At 35.7% G+C, this 24507-nt stretch overlaps 1 protein-coding gene across 8 annotated transcripts in view; it reads right to left on the bottom strand.

Annotated features, from left to right (window-relative positions):
* Window positions 1–24097, bottom strand: part of LOC112055306 (PDZ and LIM domain protein 3) — a 32887-nt gene extending 8790 nt beyond the window's left edge. Inside the window, exons 1-6 of one of the 8 annotated variants that reach the window (XM_024095374.2) lie at window positions 23917–24097; window positions 23068–23175; window positions 11856–12004; window positions 9548–9643; window positions 8661–8738; window positions 7758–7941 (exon numbers count right to left, since the gene is read on the bottom strand). In XM_024095374.2, the coding sequence (XP_023951142.1) occupies window positions 7758–7941; window positions 8661–8738; window positions 9548–9643; window positions 11856–12004; window positions 23068–23151 (591 nt within the window). In that variant the 5' untranslated portion in view covers window positions 23152–23175; window positions 23917–24097. Of the gene's footprint in view, window positions 1–7757; window positions 7942–8660; window positions 8739–9547; window positions 9644–11855; window positions 12005–19674; window positions 19898–23067; window positions 23176–23916 lie in introns of those variants that run through there. The other 7 variants (XM_024095395.2, XM_052882543.1, XM_024095366.2 and 4 more) reach the window with 7 other exon arrangements.
* Between the last annotated feature and the right edge of the window lie 410 nt (window positions 24098–24507).

Below are 24507 nucleotides of genomic sequence, written 5' to 3'. Positions count from 1 at the left end.
CTGCTGCAGTGGCTAATTACGTGAGTGGCATACAATATTTTTGCTAAGACCAAGATTTAACAAAACTTGGTAAACAATCTAAAATATTTGTCGGGCATGGCCTCCTCGATTTTGTATTGGCGTGGCCTTCTAGATTTTGTAGCTTTTATGAAAGCCTGAATTTTTGTAGCCAATGCCATGGAACATTTAAAAAAATGATTGTAGCATGGTTTACCCGTGTGGTAATGAACATTACCAAACGACCTGTAGGAATTAATAGCTTTGTGATATGATGAGCTTGAGAGCTTGTTTAATATTGAGTAGAATACGAAGAGGGAGTAGAAAAATATTAATATGAAGCCCGACTCAAAATCGATGAAAGTCATAAGATATTTGAGAGATTGGAGGGGTGTTGCGTTTCAAAAAGTCACTCGTTAAATAATAAATTCACACGTGTACGTGGGCGGTGCTTTGGAATGAAGTTTTCATTCATAGTTACGTCTATAAACCATCAGAACCGCATCTTCTTTACCAAGGTAGTAAATACAGTTTTAGTACCTATATCATTTTAATGGCAGACAAACATCTAATACATATATAAAAATCTCGTGTCGCGATGTAAGTGGTCGTAATCGTCCGGCTTTAACGATTGTAGGTAATGATTTTTATTCGTAGATTTGGTAGATATTGGTCATATAGTAATTTTTCCTCCAACTCCCATTTTTTAATCGCGATTTTTGTACTTTTGTATTAAATAAATATACAGCAGAACACGTTTTGTCGGATCACTAGTACTATTCTGTAACGATGTGTTACCTCTTACCTTTCTCTGTCTATAGTATTGAGTTAGACAGAGAGAAATAGAGGTGAGTTCAAAACTCGCATTTCAATCAGAATAATTCACAACTAGTGAAAACATTGGAAACAGTGACGACATTTATAAGCTGAGGGTATCAAAATATCAGCTAATCTAGGACACTAATTGGACGGATTAAAATCAGCGTCTGCTCTAGGCCTTACGATTTATGATGGCGCATGTTACGCTTGTATCCAAGAGCGTGAATTGTGCCACTGCGCGAACGTGGTCCGACGTTTATTTCCGTCCAGTCGATGTTTACATAGCCGAAACTTTAGACACTGACGCAATGCATAACAGAGGCATTAGATAAAAGTCCAGTACTTTTCCCAGAGAAACTATTACTTACAGCTCTCTCATACTCTCTCTGGCTTTAAGTTTAATAATAATTTGAGAACATTCACCTAAACGCATCATTCTTAACAAATTTAATATTAAAATTTAATGAAATTGGGCGAAGAATACCTGTAGATAATTGTAGGTACTTGTTGAATGATTTTCTTTTTATACTTTAACAATATTTTCGTATAAAAGCAGAGGTTGCGTTCAAAAGACAAGCCAGTACCTAATATCCTAGAAATTCATACTGGTATAGTAGAAAAAGAGGGTATATTTTAAAGTCGACAAGCGTGGCATGTTCATTGATGACACTCACATGATATGCGGGCGACGGGGGTAAAGAGTGCACGGGTGTGAAATCGTGCGTGCGGGGAAGTGAGGTGCATCAGTCGTGGGTTTTTACGAAAGCCAGTTCTTCTGTATCAAATTCAGGATATTCTAAAGCCTGATCAAGAGTACTGTAAACCGAAGAAAAGAAGAAGATTGACGAAAATATGCAAGGATCGAAGGAAGTGGACGTCAAACAATCGCACTGGGTAATTGGCAATCAAGAGCTTACCAAAAGCCAATAGATTGTTTTCATCAATTACGGTTATCTAAGGTAACGAAACCATTCACCACGTATTTAGAATACAACGAGTGACGGAGTGCAACTAATTGGCCAGTTAGTTTATGTCGTTCTATCATTTGAATGTATAAGTATTGACTTAGGTAGGTATACATTACAACACATACAAATTGTTGTAAATGTGTAACGATTTAAGTTTGTTAACAAATGTGGTACCAACTTTACCATAGATAAAGACATCCAAAGGTAATTGAACTGCGTATTGTTCAAGACTGTCAATTTTTAATTGTATCTGTAATTTCTGCACCTAATTACATTTTATAGTACCCAGTTTGATAATCTAAAGTCAAATTATATCTAATTTGCATTACATAAAGATACTAATTATCAGCGCCTCGAATCCCAACTTTATTTACAACCGACTTCAAAAAAGGAGGTCCGACGCGTATGTTTTTTCAAATAACCAATTTTGAAAATTCTTTTTTTGTTTGAAAGACTATACTTTCAGATTGGTCCCATTTCATTTTCATGAAAATCGGTTTAGTAATTTAGTGTTAAACTTAAAATAACTGAAATAGTCTTTGAAGTCGGTTTCATTTTTATGCAAAAAAGATTATATTTGTTACGCTTTCAATACTAAAAAACTATTCAAAATTAAAAAATAAACGATTTTAAACACCACCAATGGAACGCTGCACCACCAGCAAGTTATATTGGCTTTTATCTACACGAACGGCATCTACTAACGGAAACCACGGAGGCGTCCGATAGTTTGAATATACAAGGTCAACTGTGTGCTTTCAATAAGAACGTGGGCTTATGTCCTACGTAGCTACGAACGTAGGTTGGCTACGAAGCGAAATAGCGGCGTTACAGATAATAATAATTAACAATGTCGTAACGTAATACGTCGAATAGGTAATTAGTGAAACCCGTAACGTAATGAGTCGAAAGATAATGCGGAAGCGATGCGATACAAATAGATAGAAATGTTTACGTAAAACACTTTACGTTTTTTACTTAAAACTTTATATAAATTTCGTAACAATTAACTTTCACGTCTAATGGGGATGATGACTAGGTTTGAATATATTAATTTTTATGATACATTCGGGTAAATAGGGTCAATGTTAACTAATTTATATATAAAAAGCAAAGATTGTCTGGATATTTGCAAAATAAATGAGATTATAAAATTTCAAAATCTATTAAAAATCTTTTATCGTAGGTAAATTCGATGAAAATTCATGCAGTTTTAGCTTCCTTACATTAAATGTGACATTTTTTAATAAATGAACTATAAACATAAACTCACAAATAACAAAGATATTAGCAATTTTGTTTGTACGCACATACAAATCTAACGATCATTACATTGCCTGCGACGTCATTAGTTCGTGCCATTTTGTATGGGGCGTTTTTCAGGGATCCGCGGCAGCGCCGCAAATCTGACCATTTAAATCCCTATAGCTCAGAAAGTAATGATCGCAGATACCCTGTTCCTTTTACAAAATTGCTTTACTATTAGCTATCTCTTAATTTATATACAATTAAAAAAACTGTCATCATCCCTATTACAGCAACTTCAAAGCATGAGTAAATAAACGTCTTTTATGCAAAAGTGTTAAAACTAAGACGTTGTAATTTCTTATCGTCAAGCGAAATTGTAGCCAAGTTCTAGCGCACTAAATAATTTTCGCATTCATAAAGCATGCTCAGCTTTGTCGCAGTGTCAGGCGCCTTTATCACTGGGAGGTTCTGAGTTCGATATCCGGCTAGTTAATTTTAGTTTTGATCACGCATTTTTTGGGGCTTCTATAAACCAGCTTACAGTAGCGCAAGAAGGGTAAGCTATATCAGGGTTTAGTTATAGTATGCGCCAACTTAAAGTCCCTTCTGAAGTTAGAACACGCTGAACTGTGCAAATATAATCCTTGTGATATGTTTTTAGAGCACTTCGCAGCTATTCGCCTCGTGTCCACAGCGGGCTCGAAGATTGGCGCATACTGTACCTCTTAGTTAACTTGTTACTGAAGAACAAAAAGATGAAAAAATTATAAGCTATTGCTATAAATTCTATGCTTTAAAACATAGTATTGAAACGCTATTTAAAACTGAAAGTTATTTGTTAATTACTTGCTGAAAGTAAACTAAAAATACGTTAAGTAAGTTATAGTTGTGAACATAGTTAAAACAAAACGTTACCGAAAGTCGTTACACAATATAATTGATTGAAGGTCACAGATGAAATTCCTTCGGGTTTGTGTGAGCCGGCGCGACATTGGGACTGAAATAGCTGTTACAGCTGCTTCTACTTGTGAAGCGAATTAATTGATTCGCAGTGAAAGTGGTTTATTTTATACAGACAACTTTGATCTACTAATATTTAATCAAAATGTCGTTACGTAAAAGGATGTATTCAACTATTTCAAAAAGTTTTCTTATCAAACAAATCCTCCAAATCATCATCTACATTAAAAGTATAAAGAGTTAAAGTTTGTGGAATTGTAGGGGTAATCTCTGGATCGTCTGATGCGATTTTTAAAAATTTTTTCCTACTAGAAAGCCACGTTATTTGTGAGTATCATATGCTATTCGTGTAATTATAGGGGTAATCTGTGGATCGTCTGATCCGATTTTGAAAATTCTTTTACTACTAGAAAGCCACGATATTTTTGAGTATTATATGTATATTTTATCCCCGTATTCTTACAGGAACGGGAAATACGCGGGTGAAACTGCGGGGCGTCGGTAATTTTATGTACCTACTGATTGTAATTTAATCGAGACACTAATATATTGTACGCCGATGTGAAAATAACGATCGCAAAAAGTCACTAATATGAACCTTTCATATTAGAGCTTTATGTGGAAAATTGTTATATCACCAATTTAATAATGTAATAAAGTAAGTAAGTACGAATACGTTAAAATTAGTGGTTGATCGTTTAAATTTTTCATCACAGTTTATAGATTAAATTAATTACCGCGACACAAATAGTTCTCGCATAAGTTTAGATTCACTGAGCATCGTGGTGGAGAGGAATGTTAGGAAGAGTTGAATGACGCACCCAATTGCCAACGACCTCCTCCTCCAGATGCTTGGGGTCCTGGTAGCCGTTGGGGAAGAAGTTGGGGTTGACCGCCATCGTAGCGACTAGCACGTATCAGCACGGACGTGTCGTGGAGCGAGCGATCGCGGACTGCGTCTCCAGTCGTTCCCACCCAGTAAACACCAATTTCAATGCATTCTATTTTGGAAATATGACGGGAAAATACGAGACCGCGTGGGCGGGAACCTCCTAGAGCCTTGCGGGACGCGCGTATTCAATAGGTATTCCACTATTTACTATTAACCCATTCTAACTAATAAAGAGATCGTGAGAGGTAAACGGTTATCTATGATGTAAACATTTGTGTAGTATCCAGGTAGCAACGATACGCAATGTTGTGAGAAAAAACGGAGTAGCTTTTGATTAGTTTGGTTTGGCAAAATATTGAACTTTTTTTGATGATTTGATGATTGAAACGCAATTTCTGAGCGGCCAGATTTAAGTTTAGATAAAAATTATGTATCTATTTAAACTTCCACTAACAACCATTCTTAAAACTAAACTTAGCATCAGAAATAAACATGTTAATCGTCGAAGAGGCTCTGATTAAGCATTAAGTAATTAAATCTTAATAAATAAGTACGTGTTATAGAGCTAATAGATCTTTCATTACGCACGTGCCTTACATTCAGCATAGCTGAAGTCAACATACCGTCATCGCGTACTATTTTTGCGATGTATGATTCAGAATTTGTATGTAAGTACTTTCGTGAATAGAAATTTCTAGAGTTTACGATTCGAATTGTATTATAGACTTTACTAGTTAATCTCTGTTCTTTAATATGTTTTGTCTGCGCTAGTTAGCCGTGTTCGTGCCTATTCTACGATGTAACTCATTAATAACATAACAAAATAAAGACTTTTTTGGCACGTGTCCAGGCTGTAAACCCTCATTTTGGTTTAAAAGTAGTTTGGTTAACCTATTTTGTCGCAAATTAACTGTGTACAATGTTCATGTTTTGTTTTAGGAACATGACTTTAACCTACTTCCATAATGGAGGCTCTGTGTTGTTTTTCGAGGTTTTAGTTAAGCATAGATATTTTGAATACTTACATATAAATTTATAATTGGACTAAATAATATAATTAAAAAATAATTGCAAGTAAAAGGGTCGTATTATAGAAGAATTTTGAAATGGATGTGTGATATGACTAGAATGGATAAAATAAGTAATGAATATATAAAGGGAAGTCTGAAAGTGGCGCCAGGATGGAAAAGTTGAGGACTAAAGGATTAACTTTCTTCCTTCCACGTGTGACGTGGAGGAAAGAAAGCCATATTACTAAAAGAATGGCAAAAGGAAGGAAACAAGAGGAGAGGAAGGCCAAGGAAGAGATGGTTAGAAAGTGTGAAAGAGGATATTATGTGTGTAAAGAAGAAGTAGGTGATAAATTAACGAATGATAAAGGCGAATGGAAGAGATTGACATATTTTGCCGAGCCTACCTAAGCGGTATAAGGAAAAGGAGATGATGAATTAAAAAAGAATGAATAGTATGTTAGATATAATACAAATTGCAATACAAAGTTAATAATTATAAGTCAAGTGAAACTTTTAGAAGCTAGACGCAAAAAGGCATCTTCGAAAGACCAGGCATAAGCCTACTAAAAGTTATTTTGCCAGTCGTGCGATGTGACTAGCAAAACCAAACTTAGTTTCAAAAACTAAGTTTGGTTTTGCTAGTCACATCCGGGTGCACTCTAGACGTTAAAGCCAGGGTGTCGCCAAGGATACGTAAAGGAAGCCATGATTATTACATAGTACGTCAGTCGATATGGATTAGGGACCACAGTGGCTTTGGAAGGTTGCAAGAAAGGAAGGAACCAGATTTCAAGGGTCTAGAATATCAACCGTCCAAGTACGTTCTAACAATTATGTTTTTGTATATCACCTATGTACAGACTGACAAAAACTATCTGAAGTTTTTGTTTATTCCATTATCAAAATTAATAAAATACACGGAGACTATGATTTGATGAACGCTATCAATATGTTACTCGTTTTTTTTGGCCACAATTTGCCATGTCAATCAAAGTTGACTAGTTTAAACCAAAGTGATGTCCCGAATTTCAAGAGACACAAGATATTGGATCGTCCAAACGTGGGACAGTGATAAACTGCATTTCGTGATATATTAGTATATCTGAGAAATAAATACGGCCGATTCGCTTGGCAGAGATACAAAATATACATGCCTATTGGGGTGGAGGGCAAATTAATATGATTAAAATTAGTGTCTACGTAATGTGATCTATTCTAATTACTATAAAGAGTAACCAGTTCATCAAGAAAATCTCATGGAAAGTTATAAAAAGAGAAACGATTAATAACTAACTAATTATTATTCAAACTTCTTTAACTTATGAGTCTTTATTAAAAAATAATGATTAAACCTAAAGCAGTGTTTTGTGATACACATTCCTCTATTGGCTTCTACGAAGTGCTACGGAATTTGGTAATATTTATCAAGACTCAATTTTGGATCGGATACGGGTATAATTATGAATACAATCCTAGTTATTCTTAAAGTATATTTAGATGCCTGTTTCAGTATTTGTAATGTAAACTTTTATGCTAATGTTAGATTAATATCGATAGGGGATGCATTCTAGGACACTAAATAATATTTAAATTTGGTTTTAAATTGTACCAGACCCTTTTTAATTTAAGTTAGGCTGCCTTATTCTAGAGCGCCACTATAATACAGGCGTCGTTATTTTTCAATAGGTGAGATTGTATACTAGCTACGAGAGAACGTGGTAAGCAGCAGGAACAAATTTAGTAAATGTATACCAAAAGTGTCCGGTAAGGCTTTTGTGTGTGTAACGCAAAGGGACGTCAATACAGAGAGGCATTCTTAAATTATTTATAATGATACATAGCTTAAAACATTAAAATTACCTGGCTGTTAATAGATTCATCGACGACTTCGTCGTTGCGATTCCCAGAGGGCGAGATCAGCAATGTTCTGTACTCCCCGTCGACTTGCTGCTGGAATTGGTGAGGGAACTGTTGCGTTGGCACCGGCGTGCTCCGTGGCAGGGACTCCGGACCGCGCCATGGCGATGGAAGTGGGCTAGGTGTCCTGTGTTACAGAAATACGTTGACAAGCTTCTATCTGAATTATTTTCCGATAGTCCCACTAAAACCCAAAAGTAGCTTGATCGTAGTGAAATTTGTTAAAAATCATTCGTTTTATTTGCTTTTATCTGTATTAAAAGAAACACTAATGCATAAGGAAATATAGACATGATATGACTACCAACAATCATGAGTTTTAATCCTCGATACAAGTACAACCAATTAAACGCAGTCAACTGATTGGGTTTAACTATTAGATTCTTGTATCTACAAGCTTAGCTAAAGTTTCTCGAGAAAATTGAACACATTGATATGAAATTCAGTCAATGAAAACAAATAATTCGCATCTTCAGTACGACTAGCACAAGGTCTGCCCTGGTGCACTAGGATTAATAAGATTTTTCTCTCAGCTGATAAAGAGACGTTTCTAAAACATTAACGTATTTTAGTCGAATATGAAACCCAGAGAACCAGAACCATAAAAAACCTTTAATGTAACAATTTCAAAACCGAAACATTCTCATCAAATGTTGACTCTACAATGTTAAATTGCACCAGCTTGTGCAATGATTTGTTACTTTTTGGTGGAGAATAGGATAAATCATTTGTTGAAATTCGATTATTTCAAGTTGTTGTATTGACCGCACGATATGAATTGTGACAATTATGCCCTAGGGCTTAGCCTTACCGAAGGTGCAATACAAGGAAGTAAGGGAGTGTTACCTGAAGGGTGGTGGGACAGCATTCTGTGCGGGAGGGCGAACTGCTAGCTGCGCACGAGGACCCTCATGGTCCGCTTCCCTGCACATGCCTTACTGTTATCATGCTACCACAGTTAACATACCATCAAATACGAGAGTCTACAGCCAACTTGCTTATAAATTATAGGATGTTGACCCATGACCGCCAAATTCTTGTAAGCGATAATTTTATTTAGTATAACGGACGTTCGACTAATGAATCGACCCATATTGACTTTTCTCCAAAAAAACAACTATTAAAAGAGTTATATCAAATGCTTAGTGTATAGTTAGGTAAACTATTTTTTAAAATTTTTAGTATAACCTACAGTAACGTCTTTTGCTCATTTCTGTAAAAATAAATTAAAAATACCTACTCCTGTAAAATTTGGTTTTGTCGGTTACGATAACTTGGCGGTAAAGGGTCCATATATGTCCGCAAATTAATGAAATACCATGGAATATGTTGCTTCATATGAGGCATGTGTCCTCCGATGTCTTTTTTTACTACAGATGCATTTATTTTTTTTGTGAAATTTCAATAATGAATTGCATTACGAGTTATGTGATGTTAGTGTCTAATAATGCTTCCATGCAAATATGAATTAATGAAACGAATACAACGAACAGTGAACGATACTACATTACAAATATTTCGGAAAGTAATAGCAATAAAATAAACAAATTCGTAAACTACAAATAAATTATATTTTCTACAACAGTCATGCTGAATGCAGTGTTCTATATACGAAGAAACAGACCCAGTATAACAATAAACATTACATTGCCGGATTATTAGGAAGCTTGCAAAGTTTTATCAGCTTATAACGACAGTATAGCGACACCTATAATATATAGGTACTGTCTTACTCGTATAGTCGATAGAAGGTTGGCGTGGGGATACGTCCTGCGAAGCTGTACGAACTTGAACGTGGCAATGTGTACAGATGACTACTTGGTCTGCCCCTGAAGTTACATCTCAATGGAATTGTTGTCACAATGAAGTGTGTGTGATATTTATCACTATGTCATCTGTCATTACCATTATTTTGATTATATCCTTGCGCAAAATTATACAATCAGGTAATCTTGAGAGCGATTTACATCAGTTCTCTCAGGAATTTGAATTTCTACTTTCGTTCCAGTCTAATCTATCTCCGTCAGTGGCTAGTCAGAAAAATACACCATCAGATGATTAAGCACCCCGATCCGATACCTCTCACGAAGACCGATTAGAGTATGTACATCATCAATTTCTGTGAAGTTGTCTATTAATTTATTGTCAGTACCTGATTTAGAACTTTTAGTTGTAACAATAGCTCATTGACAAAGCTTCACAGTTCTTAACTATGTTGATAACTTTGTTACAAGATAGGAAGGCCAACTTCTTATCACTGTTAACAATATATGTACAAGCAAAAGACTACGAAATGGTTGCAAAATTAAACATTATTTAACAATATGAGACACAAATTTTCTCAAAGCTCAGTCAGTGTCTCTTGGTGATGCTAGTCAAAAAGGTGATGTTAAAAATTCATTACACCAATCTGAAATGCTTAAACTATGTCGTACCTAAACGTTGTAGCCGTAAGATATATTAATCTTTACATAAATAATCTTACCCTTGTAAAATTAGAGCAACATTAGATCAGAATCAGATCAAGGCCAAATTGTAATTGCTTCTGCAAACTGTGCGAAAAACAGATGACGGAATCTTATGCCTAGCCAAACTTGTGATGCAGTTACCACATCAATCGCTTGTTTGTAATTATACAATGTTCATAATAGCCATAATAGTCTAGTCAAAAAGTTTTAAAAAATCGATAAAATTGAAGGAAAATTATAAATGAATAGCTCTTTCGACACGAAATCAAGTTATGAGAAAGACTTCTGTATGTCAAAATTGCAGTGTTTATAACTTAAAGACTCAGGTTTTTTGTTAAAACACTGGCAGTCATATTGTAAATGTGAAAAGAAATCCTTAACAATGAGATTTTTTTCTAAAAAACAGTAAATTTTGTAAATGTGAAAAGAAATCCTTAACAATGAGATTTTTTTCTAAAAAACAGTAAATTTTTATTTTTTTAATACATTTCAACAATATATCTCTGAAAATAGGTTTCCAGGGATTATAATTTTCCGTTTATTCTATCGAATTTTCGCAGGTTTTGCAGTTCTCAACTAGTTAGTAGAAGTAGATGGAAAAAGGAAAATTTACATAAATATCTTCTATTTCTAAGAAAGACCTATACAATACTTATATTATATGTATAGCAGTAGACATGTTGAAGGTCACGTTTTGTAGACTTGCTAGTATTTTTACACAGTGATCGATTACGTTTTGTACACTACGATTAGGGTTATATCTAGTAACAGTTAATCAATTAATAAAACAATGATGCCATATCCATATAGCTAATTGCTATTGACGAATTGTTAGGATTTCCAACTTAATTTAATCACAAATCATAGTCTAAACTTTACGAGAATAACTGTCAAAAATATTCCTACATATTATATCTGAAAGTATTAATCGGGATTTTTTGTTTGGGAGTTGATGATACAATGAAAACTGTCTTTTGTTAAGAAAAAAATGTAAAATTTGACTCTGACGCTGTTGATAATGTCCTGAGATAAATTTTCCAGCTTGGATCATGATGCGACCAACGACCTTGTTTTTTTTTATTCAGTATAGACTTGCGCTTGATTTCAATCATGTCTGATGGTATGCGACAATGACAATGATGATAAAAGAAAAGAGAAATAGACAAATGTCGACCAATGGCAGCGGAGTACTCAGCCTCATCTCTCATGTCCCAACGCAATGAATGAGATGTTTGCGAAATGCAATATTCAAAAGAAATGTCGTTGATCGCATGTTAGGCCTACTGGTCTGGTGATAGACAATTTAGCAATCTAGTATCATGTCCCTTAGTACCATCTTACTGAATCGTCATTTACCTTATGTAGACCTAGAATGTGTCAATGTCGTGAAGAGATAAATATATATGTTCGACCAATAGCGGCGGAGTTGCAATATCGCTCTCTCTTTCGTCCCAACGACACGAACGAGAAGTATATCTTTTATATTCTGCCGATATTGGTCAACATTTTACTTCCTAGTGAGATTTAAATCAAGGGATAACTTATAATTATTATAGAATAATTAAACATTTACCTTTGCACTACAAGTTTAATTTGGTTAGGGGCGTTTTTGAATAGATTCTGCGCATCTTCGTGGCGCAAGTCTCGCGCATCGTAGTGGTCGATCTTCGCTATGATGTCTCCTCTAGCCAACTCGCGGCCGGCCGGCGTGCCGGGCGTTACCTGGAAGAAAGATACAATTTTCATTGATACTTCTATAAAATACTAGCTGTTTGTGGTCGCAATCATCATCATCATCGTTACCAACTCATATTCGGCTTACTGCTGAGCTCGGGTCTCCTCTCAGAATGAGAGGGATTAGGCCAATAGTCCACCACGCTGGCCCAATGCGGATTGGACTTCACACACGCAGATAATAAGGAAAATTCTCTGGTATGCAGGTCTCCTCACGATGTTTTTCTTTCACCGTTTGAGACACTTGATATTTAATTTCTTAAAATGCACATAACTGAAAAGTATGTTAGTAAGTTGTAAAGCACGCGACGCGCTTTCGTGTGGAATCAAGTCGTTTTTTTTTCGGTTCCGTTACCTATGGAGAAAACGAATAAGCTTAATTAATTTTCGAAAACCGAATTAAATAGGTTCATAAATTTTTGAGAATCTATGAACCAGTATAACCAATTATGTTTACGAAAAATATAAAAGATTTTATGCTTCCTTATTCCGGCCTCCTTGCGAATGCTTATTCAAAGTATATTTTGTGCTCATTACATTTTTAGGGGTTTATCTACGGTAAACGTTAGTATGGTATACCTAAATATAACTAGGTGCCGCGTATTTGCAAGTAGGTATACGTATATTATGTAGCAATATTCTTACATAATAAATAATACCTATCTCGAAAGCTGAGAGATATGTATTTTTTAAAACGAAGTGTTATATTAGAAAGCTTCAGCGAGTGCTTTAATTAGATTTTTACGTTGGTGCTGACCCAAAATCATGAATTCCGTCGTCATCATGTAAATTGTTTTAAAATACTCGAAGGAACACACATTTGCACGTGTAGGAAACATTGAATATTTTTGTATTATGACACCTGCTCTCAAGGTAAAAAAATGGACCGTGACATTCTGGGGCTTTGGACTAGGTTAACAGTACATTCATCTTTTGACAGTGTTATACAATCGTTAGTTGCTTTCAGGTAGATAAACATTACATAACAATAATTGATTGTATCAAAGCATTGTGCTTCTTATTATCTTCTAATCTATCTTAATCTAATCTTACCATCAATTTACAAATTAAATTGGATTTAATTATTACCTCTATCTACTGCTTTATTCGTACCAGTAACCTACCCTACCTAAGTAAGACTTTATAACGAAGTGATAATTATAGTCATTCAAAATCAAAGAAAATTACGAATTTTCCAACTTTAAATTCCTTCACAATCATGTTTTTAAAAAACTAAACCAATAACATTCTAAAATGCAGTGTTTTGATTTGATTTAGGAATGAAGGGACAATTTCAAGGATGACACGGAAGGACCTATTTGCAAATCCCTACCGTCTAGGACGACCTTGTAAGTGGACAAGGGAGAGGCTCGGATGTTATGCATCGAGTTTGGCGCGGGGCCAGGCTAAATGCGTCCACCTGCGTTGTCGTGCCAACCTCTACTGACATTTTTATTGAAAACAACCGTCGCGTCGATAGACAGCCGACGAATCGACGGCTGATCCGCGCGAATCCATCATGGCTCTTCCGAGTCAATGGCGAGGACGTGCAACTAAATTTACCTATGCCTCATATTCTATGCTATGTATAGCAATACCTATTAGCCCTTAAAATAGGCTGATAACGAAATGATATATCCCTTGGAGACGAACTAAGTTGAGTTCCTCATTCCTTATACCTAGTATCTTTACACTGGAAATATATGAAATGCCTTCTAGCTTTCTGCGATGTGGGCATCTCCAAGATGAGAGAGGCAATCACGTTCCACAGGTCGTCATCGCTTACCATTCATTTTATGAATAAAACGAGAAATTCAATAAAACGTCATTTATTGGTAGTATGATAACGATGACGAATTATCATTAGATAATTAAATAGCCAGTTCGTGGCTTATACAATTCTGACGCTTCAGGTTGCGTCATACAGTTCCATGGTAAAAATAGCGGGCAAGAATATCTGTCATACATACTATTCTTGCATTAGACAATAAGCTTTGAAGAAGAAACTATTATATTTGAAAAATACGTCAAACACGCGAAGATTGCTTCAAAGGTAGGCGTTTAATTGACGCTTGTTTACAATAAAAACAAAACTGAAGATACTCTTAAAAGCGTTTTGGTTACAGTACAGAGAAAGTTATTTCGAAGAAACTGTAAAATGTCTGAAGTAGATGGAAGCAAAAACGAGTAAAAACAGTACTTTTTTTCAATGAGGTAGGTATTTTGAAGAAAGTATTTTTACCCATTATGGACGACACGTGCATAGAGCGATTTATGGTGCAAGATAAGGTGGAGGGTACAAGAGCGCGTGGCAGGTTTAATAATACGTTGGACTGACCAAAAACCCCATGGTTCGCTTCTCAAATATGCTATAAGAGCCACACTACGGGAGGAATAGCGACGGATAGTGAGGCTTGCTACCACACCTAAATGACAAAGAAGAAGTATTTTTACCAAAGTGCTTGATACAGTACATGTTTTCAGTTAGATTAGTAATGTCAGAGTTTGATAGTATGCTACCATCATTCACATGAAGCTATTTCGGATAACCTTTTCGACATAGTCTAATAATATTATTAGATCGATTGAGTCATAAGAAACAGATGGCAGAGGAAGTCCGTGTAATCAAACAGTTTTATTTTAACTAGATTATTGGATCAAGGTTGAATTGAGATGCGCGGTGATCCATAAGTGCATAAGTGATATTACCCATAAGTGTGTAACTCGGTATTAAGATAAAGGTATTCCTTGGAAACTAAAGGCAAGAAAAAATTGTCGAAAACGAACGCAGTTTCATTTTAAATAATCTTAACCAAGATAATGCTATAATAACTTTAATAAGTTTAAAAATTTTAATAAAAAAAATTCAACCGACTTCCAACTAAAAAGCAAAAAATAACATCTTACCTACGTGCTACCTTCTGATCAGTTTGAAGGCGGTGCCAAGCCAGTGATGTTTTAATTCAAGCGTATAAATTACACAATTTCTGTGGTTCTTTCAGAAACGGCTTTAATTAAAACATGTCACTGGATTGGCACCGCCTTCAAACTGATCAGAAGGTAGCACGTAGGTAAGATGTTATTTTTTGCTTTTTAGTTGGAAGTCGGTTGAATTTTTTTTATTAAAATTTTTATTTTTTAATTTTTAGTGTTAGCACACCTACTGAGTGTGAACAAAAATTAATGAGCAATTAGTTGAAACGTTATTTTCTTATGATAAGTATCTAAGTCCTACAATTCCAATTTTAAAAATACTACCTTAACTCATATACAAAATTTCACTCCCCCTTCACGTAATATGAATATTCAGAAAAACGTGAAAGGTGACTGTCCTCCGTCTTCATCACTAGACCCCCTGTGCAGTCACAATCCATATGGGTGGAAAGTTCTCATCAATATAAAATTTATCAAGTTCAAACACAAGGTAGCTACTGTGAACCGTCGAGGAGTTCCCTTAACTCTCCTTCATCTCCGTCACCAGACCCCCAATACAGTCACAATCTATCCAGGTGGAAAGTTCTCATCAATACAAAATTATCAAGTCAAAACACAAGGTAGCTACTGTGAACCGTCGAGGAGTTCCCTTAACTCTCCTTCATCTCCATAACCAGACCCCTAATACAGTCACAACCCATCTAGGTGGAAAGTTCTCATCAATACAAATTTATCAAGTCCAAACACAAGGTAGCTACTGTGAACCGTTGAGTAGTTCTCTTAACTCTCCTTCGTCTTCATCATCAGACCCTTAATACAGTCACAACCCATCTAGGTGGAAAGTTCTCATCAATACAAATAAATCAAGCCCAAACAAAACGTACCTGCTGTAAATCGTTAACGAGTTCCATCGTCTGTGTATCGGCTCCATCATCAGACCAACTCCAGACCTTCATAAAATTGTAGTGGTTTAAATTACCTTATGGAAACACTAACAAACGCACTAGCCGTCTATACGATTTTCGAAAGTTCCCCTCGATTTCTCCAGGATGCCATCATCAGATCCTGACATGAAAAAAATGGGACCACCCTGGAATCAAACCCTTCAAAACAAAAAAAGAATTTTCAAAATCGGCCCACAAATGACGGAATTATCGCTGGACATACATAAAAAAAAAAAAAAAAAAAAAAAAAAAAACATACATACAGCCGAACGTAGAACCTCCTCCTTTTTGGAAGTCGGTTAAAAAACTAAAAAACACGCTTTTAGCACCACTAAAAATTACAAATATTGGATTTAAGTCACTTGACTATTTTTCTCGTATTTCTGACAGCAAACCCTAAAGCAAAGCGCCATATTGGAATTGTAATGACGTATCTTAGCTAGTCATGTTTTGTCATCAGAACTCAGGGTAGAGTAGGGTAGGGTAGGGGTAGGGAAGTGGTAGGGTAGGGGTAGAAAAGTGGTAGGGTAGGGCTACTTGAAAGTTTACATCGACTTTCATGCGGACGAAGTCGTGGGTGTCCGATAGTAGTGAACATATTTTGAATAACATTTTATAAAAAATATATTTTTAAATAAATAAATTATGCGTATATAATGATATACGTTATCTACTTTCATTTCTAATTTGTTTGTTGGTAAACAGTGCACATCGAGCAAGGCTTTAATATAAATAAAGATATATAAAGATATATAACTACATAATGGCCTCTAACAGATATTAATGATAATAACAGGTTTAACGTGCTCTCCAAGGCACGCAGACTTATTACGAGTATACCACTTAAGAAGAAATCAAAGCACAACATTACCTAATCCAAAACAGAATTCCAATCACTGAATCATCAAGGAAATACAGTATATGTATGTAGGTACGTTAATAATGTCTGAGGTCTAGTCAGGTAAACAGCCTTAAGTCATTATATGGTTCGGGGGTACAACACTACCAATAACTTAACTCCAACCTGCTACTAAGAATTTCTTCGAGGAACGAAAAGCTCAATACTTCACAGCCCTCACAGGACGCAGGACCTCAGAAACCGAAGCTAGATAATGGACTGGACTGGACGAGACGTGATAGACGACAAATAAAGTGTATTAAATAAAAATAAAAAATAAATAGACCAGTGGATAAGACCTTTGCCTTCGATTCGGAGGGCGTAAGTTCGATCCGGGGCATGCACCACCAACTTTTCAGTCATATGCATTTTAAGAAATTAAATATCACGTGTCTCACACGGTGAAAAACATTGTGAGGAAACCTGCATACCTGATAATTTTCTTAATTATCTATAAGTGTGTGAAGTTTGCCAATCCGCATTTGGCCAGTGCGGTGGACTAAGGCCTAACCCCTTTCATTCTGAGAGGAAACTCGTGCTTAACAGTGAGCCGAATATGGTTTGTTAAAGATGAAGCACTGGACCAAAAGCTCATTACGTCATAACCGACCGAAGACTTCACGAACCGAAGTCACAATGGCTAACCATTAAACCTAAGGCAACCAAGTGGAAGCAGTGCCAAATATTAAAATTTGCGATAACTGTATTTAGCTTTTAATATAATCGTTACAGAGATTCAACGTTTATGTGACAATAAACAAACTTTCAAAACCCTGTTTTTTGAATAAACAAAGTCGTAAAAAGAGCCTAAAGTCCAAAGTATATTTGTTTTGGTACGTGACCTAGCGGGCACGCGCGATGTCCTGAGCCTGGCAAGCTTTTTATAAATAAACGCAAGTCTAGCGAGTCTTCACTTACTGCTGACTCATGTAAATAATGCTAGCAATCACTCTCGCTAACACGCCAAACATGATACTAAAAAAAATTAAAATAATTCAAATAGCATTGGAAACGACGCGTGAATGGTATTCAGTCTGGCAAGTGCGCAAAGGTTATGCTGAAAGGTTAGGTAGGTTTATTCTGACGATAATAAGACGGTAATAAAAAAAGCTTACAAATTTAATATGTGACATCAGCTATATATTGGTGAAATATTTTCGCGCAATGTTAACAATAGAAAGCTGTTATATTTAAAACCTGTATTACAAGACTAACTCCAGCTTTGAAACTTTTGGTCAAATCAATAGACAGACAGACAAATCATTTCCAGTAACAATAAACACAAATACAGTGCAATAAAAACACACTATACAGTTAGGTATTTCAACAGATGTGAAGTGGGTTTTTTTCAGCTTAAAATATTTTGGGTGTTTTACCTAATCAGAAACAGTATCAGAAATAAGGATATCCGGAGACGAATCCAAAGTCATTGGCATAGCTCAGCAAGTCGCGAATTAAAGAGGCAATGTTCAGGCAACATAGTTTGAAGAGCCGATGGACGTTGGGGTACATATGGTGCTGGAATGGCGACCCCGCACCAGAAAGGTTGACCGTCCACTATGTGGACCGAGGACATCAAGCGGGTTTCAGGGAGCCGCTGAATGCTGGCGGCTCGTTGTGCTTGGAAGTCCATGCAAGAGGTCTATGTCCAGTAGTGGGCATCCATCGGCTGATAATAGCAGCGAATGAAGAGTAGATAGATTACTGAGTGTATAGTAGTTTTAAGCAAACAGCTAATATTTAAACCATGGAAGGAAGCATGAACTTAATTAAAAAAACGCACGCACATCTTCCATAATAACTGACTTGTTTGTTTTTATCACAATTATTTAAGTATCTTTATAAATTTGTTTTCTTTTGTATCTCTTTTCTTTGTAACTTGTATTTTGATAAACAACTAAGTAAATGAAATACCAAATAGAATAATCAAACAAAACAAAATCCCAGAATAAACAATAGGTTATACTGGATGTAACAGCATCCAGTATGACCTATTGTTTATTCTCTGTTTTAACAAAATATTACAAATGCATCATGGGTAGGTATTAAGTTGATTCCAAACGTAAAATTCTTGAATTTGGTACTTGAATTTGTAGCAAAAATAAAAGCTTTCTCAGTTAAATCTGTTCCTAAAATATTTTAAATTCTCTGCAATCCATGGCCTACTTCCAAATTTTATTGTATCGGATTTATAGTGATACAGACAGTTAGACACCTATTATAATACTTTATGCAGAGCTATTTAAAGAGATTTATGTTGTTGATTGTTCTGTAAGCCGAGAGAAATTAACAAATAAATTTAATAGAAGCAAACGTTACTTTGCGGAACTTCAAATAATTTACTATATAATAAAATGTTTTGAATAACCTTCTTCAAGCAAATTCAAGTTTAAAATCTATTTCAAATTAAAGAATTTTGAAATCAGTGACGTTTAAACTAACAATTTTAAGCTTAACTACTAATTAATTATTTATATTGAGACTCATATATTATGAATTTATGAACTAAATGGTTTGGATCTACGAAAATATAACTGAGTAGGCCAAACAACAATTTCCTGTCACAATCGATGACGGATATCCAACAGTGCGAGCAACAATACGATCGTTAAGTATTCGTTTAACACTCCTTTGGATAATTATTAACATTTCAATATTACTCCAGTCACGTTTAGATTATTAAAATATTTTCAATTATTTGTTCCTTTATGTCAGGGAACATTTGGAATCAATTATTACTAATTGCGCGCGTACGCGTATCTCCTCTTCAATGTAAGTTCAAACCGTAAAGTGATAGATAGCATCATAAAATCAGGAAATAGTGTAAACAGTGCGCGCCGGTTTGTTTACACCGGTATCGTGGTTACGTAGGCGACCCGTACCATTGTGACAATGAGGGGGGTTGCGAGATCGGCGCCTCCGACCAGTCTCAGGCCCCAGTTGGCGTCGCGGGTGTCCCGCCGCAGCGTCACGACGAACGTATGCAGCCGCCCCATATCGCGGAAGGGTTACGATGCACTGCGCGACGCTTCAGCCGCGGACTTCCGAGCACGGCGGTAATACGCGACGTTGTGCCGATCAGAATTAGCTCCACCGCAAACTACACCCCCCTCCCACTGATCTGCACTGCATAACCCTGCCGGACGACCTACATCGGAAAACGGAAGCTGGTGTTGCCCAAACAGATGACCATACGGCAACTGTTGAAACCTGTTTACGTTTCTCGAGAGGATTGAGAAACAACTCTCGGTTTTTTCAACACTGTACTATTTCGATTGTAATATGATAATGCCACTGATTTTTTTTTTTCAATATTTTACATGGGAAATCTGTCAATTACAAATGATTGCTAGAAGATACAACTCTCGATTCTTTTAATCACTAGTGTGATACCAATGAAATTTAATTGGAAACTGTTTAATTTTAAGTGGAAACTGTTTAATGCTCTCAGAACCCTGGTAGATTTAGAAACAGCTTACAATTGTTAAATGATATTTTTAATGTAATAGGATAATCTCACAAATATTTTACGTCTTATCGGGAAATCTGTCGATTACAAATAATTTTGGCTAAGTTAAGCTTACCTACTCTAGATTTCCTGTAAAATAAAACATAGTCCAAAACTGTACAGTGTTTCAAAATAAAAGGTTTACTTTCTCTTGGAATTTCTCTTTCTCTTTCACTTGACCAAAGGGTTTGGCTTTAGGCGTTTGAAATAAAACTAGAAGATAATAAGAAGAAGAAAGAAATAAGACCTAATAACCTGCGTATTTTCCCCCTTTGACTTACACTTATAGGTGTAAGTGTAAGTCAAAGGGGGAAAATACGCATAATTTAAAAGGAAATGAAAGAAATTAAAAGTTAAATCGCAATGAACTTTTAATTTCTTCTGTGTCTAAATCAGCGCCAGGCGCCAAGGTGAAGTTCACAATTGCGTTTCATTGTCAATCGGAAGGTATTGTCTGCATATAAACAACTAATTAATCATTGACACGAATACTAGTACTTGTGATTTGGCATATCTAGGTGCGAAACAGGAGTTTGGCAGTGTTTGTAATAGCCATGCGCACTTTTAATTAGCAATGATTTTTGCTAGTAATGGTCAATGAATAGCATGAAACATATCATCATAATCATTAATGTAGCCGATGGACGTCCACTGCTGGATATATGCCTCTTGTATAGACCTTCCAAACACCACGGTTTTGAGCCGCCAGCATTTAGCGACTATCTGCAACCAGATTGATGTATTCGGTCCACCTAGACCTAGAGGGTCAACAAACCTAATGCAATTTATTATTTTTATCATCTTTACTTATTCAATGCATATATTAGATCAAGCATCCCCAGTAATCCAAATCTAAAGCATAGCCGAAACCATTGAAGTAGTTTAGATATTAAGAAAGATGTTTTTATTATAAGAAGGAGAAATATGCTGAGGAATTTTGTATGAAAAGCGTTCTTTGAAGTTAGAAGGGTCAGTAATTTCCGCGGACGTATAGTCTGACGTCTGCTAGTAATGCAAATAAACTTCAAGGAATATTACCATAGTGTATTGAATGAAATTGAAATTTGGCAACAACACAACTTGGGATCTGATAAAGCTAACCGAATTTGTGCGATTTTATAAATTGAATCTGAGAAATCTTTCAAGATTATCATTCTATTTCGGATGAGCCCATAATACTAAAAGCAAATCATACAGCTAAATACTCTCATTAAATGTTACGATTTATTATAATCGTATTATAGCTTCTCAAAATTATTTATACTGACTTACTAAGCAGTTGCTAAATAGATCACACGGTCCAAAGTAACAGTAGACGAAAATATGATAAACGTCTTCCATACATCATCAGTCCTAAATGATTTAGAGATAAATATTTTCCACTGCTCACGCCGGCCTAGCAAAGGTCTCTACCAAGGCTTACAAAAAATCTTGGCACGTAAATTGATGAAGCAGCGACGTCTTTATTGCTTCTACGGCTAATTTGAATTGGACATCAGTTATTTAGTTTTTATGTGACTGTTGATATTATCGGTATTAAAGGTCGAAAGAAACCATTTTTCAGAGTAACTGAATATGTGGTTATTTTATATTTATTTTACTCAGGACTCTGTTAAAGACGCAAGTAAGTACACCTTACGTTCTTCTTTAACAGAGTCGTAAAAGTAAACTAACATTGGTTTAGGTTTTTAGCTTGTTAAATTTTGAGTATCTTCAAGGTTGGAGTTCTTCTAGAAAACAGGCGTGAAACCTAGACCTCATTACATCATTTATTTTAGATGACATTTTTGGCAAAGTTGTAAACATGTTGCTTTATAACCGGGAGATCTTGGGTTCGATTGGCAGCTTGGGTCAATTCAAGGAATTATATAAATTTGTTGACCACGGGCTTGTTATAGCCCTAACGGTAAAGACTATCCGGTGTGACAGTAACAACCAGTTTCAGCTATGGGATAAATAAACTATATTTGTGCCAAGTTAATATGCTGCACTTAAGTTTTGACGGCCTCTGTGGCGCGGTGGATTTACAAAACGGAGGTCCTGGGTACGATCCCTGCATATCTGAGAATTTCCTTAATTCTCTACGTGTGTGAAGTCTGCCAATCCGTATTGGGCCAGCGTGGCGGACTAAAAGCTCCTACTCCTCTCATTCTGACAGGAGAATCGTGCTACACTGAGCCGAAAATGGGTTGTTAATGATGATAGTATTTCTCCTGATGAGCTCACAGTCACAAAAACCTCTACGTACATAAACTGAGTTTTGAGGTGCTATATATAAAAATAATTTATTATACTTTTGATTATAGCAGTATGTGAAATCTATTAAAGGTGATATGGTAATTTCATAGTTGTGGGCAAAGTTGAGGAAAAACGCATCCGATAACCTAACCTGCTCAGTGGGCGTAGACCGCGTATACAAACGTGACGTAGACAAATCTGTCCACGTCACTCTTTCTTTCCATCGCAACAACAGAGAGCGATATTTTTGTTTAATTTTTGTCTACGTATCGGTCTCTCTTTCTTCCCATAGCAATAAAAGGACATTTTGAAAATATTGCTTCCTTTTCTTGTGATGGTATGAGAGCGCTATGTAGACAATGAGATCTTAGTGCGCATGCGCTTATAACTATTGTCGCTAATATGCCTCAAAACGTTTTGAGGCATATTAGTATTTGGAAAGGAGTTGTGAAGTACACAACAACTGCAGTGCGAATACGTTCAACAACAAAGAATGCAACCAAGAAGAGAAGATGATAAATAAACATACCCGTCTAGAACGCCTGGGTTCATCATCAGGGTCTGGGCGCTGATGTGGCACGCGCCAAAATGCCGGTCGCTGGTAGAGCGGCATATCTTCTCAGCCTCACAACTTTATCTGTGAAAATAGTTACATGGTATACTAATTCTATGTTCATAGTACTTACTCATGGATTAACAAAACTACTACTTTTGTGTTATACTTTACCAAAAGAAATGTTTTAAAATAGTACCACACAACTCCTTAACACTATTGGTGCCTGATACTTCGACCATTTGGGCAAATCAATGCCAAAACTAGTATAAGCATCAGAACACCTCTATGTCAGGTTTGGCACGACAAGTGTAACAAGATAAGTGTGTTTATTTGTTTAAACTAAACAAAATTCAGCACAACAGGAACGCATTTTTACATGAAATCGAAACCTTTTACCAAAAATCTTTTACTTAGCTACACTAAGTACTAATTTGAATAAATTCGTTTAAATAATGCTTAGTTTTATTTTATTCTTTTAAATATATAGTTGTAGCAAAATCTTGTACCTACTTATGGATTTAGGGAATTAAAACATCATTTTTTAAATAAAAATGTTAGGTATTCACGAACATAAAACAAGGATTTTGTATTTAAATCAAAAATATTAGAGCATATCATAGTTATCTTCATCATCTTACAAATGATAAAACAACTGAAAAAAAAACATTTGTATAGAGCATACCGTGTTGATAGATAAACAGTGCTACATACGATATTTTACGAGCAGCAAAGAGGAATTTTCAAGTGTAGGTGGTTGGCATGAAAACCACGACTTTTCGACCAACCGTACACCGGTAGAATCACAAAACAGTGCAAACTCACCAGATGGCGCGCGCGTCGGTCCGTCGAGTCCACAGCGGCGTCGCTCGGTCAGTGTCGATGTCTATTATCGAATTATTCTGGGCAACATTAAATGTGCGTCTATTTTTTGCGACGAGTACATACGCGCGGGACGTTCGACGCTCGGTAGTCCGAGTGATTTACAAGCGAACGCCGCGCGCTGTTTCTGGGCCAATAAGAAAATTAGCAATTTTCGTTTTCAGTTCATTGCTCCCGATTTTTCCGGCGACAAATGTGGGTTGTTTTTTTTTTGTAAAGAATGTGTAATTTTCCCGAATAGGTTTATTGAACCCAGTTTAAATGAACTTTATACACTATGCTTTAATTAAAATCGATTTTAAGTGGGGTTATTTCACAAGTTACTTACCTACTTTAAAAAACTAGGTTGTAGTGTTTGCAAAACATAATTAATTAGTGTTTGCAAAATTCTGATTTGAAAGAAACTTAATAGAAATGTATTTGAACCCACATTAGTCATTATTGCAAGAAACTGTTATATTTAGAACAATATCAATAATAAAATATGAGAAAATTATATGCCCTTATATCTTAAGGGCATATAGTTTCTATATT

Source organism: Bicyclus anynana, chromosome 7, assembly GCF_947172395.1.
Source record: "Bicyclus anynana chromosome 7, ilBicAnyn1.1, whole genome shotgun sequence".
NCBI classification, from domain to species: domain Eukaryota; kingdom Metazoa; phylum Arthropoda; class Insecta; order Lepidoptera; family Nymphalidae; genus Bicyclus; species Bicyclus anynana.
The sequence above is the reverse complement of the archived record's forward strand: the minus strand, read 5'-3'. Positions and strand labels throughout refer to the sequence as shown.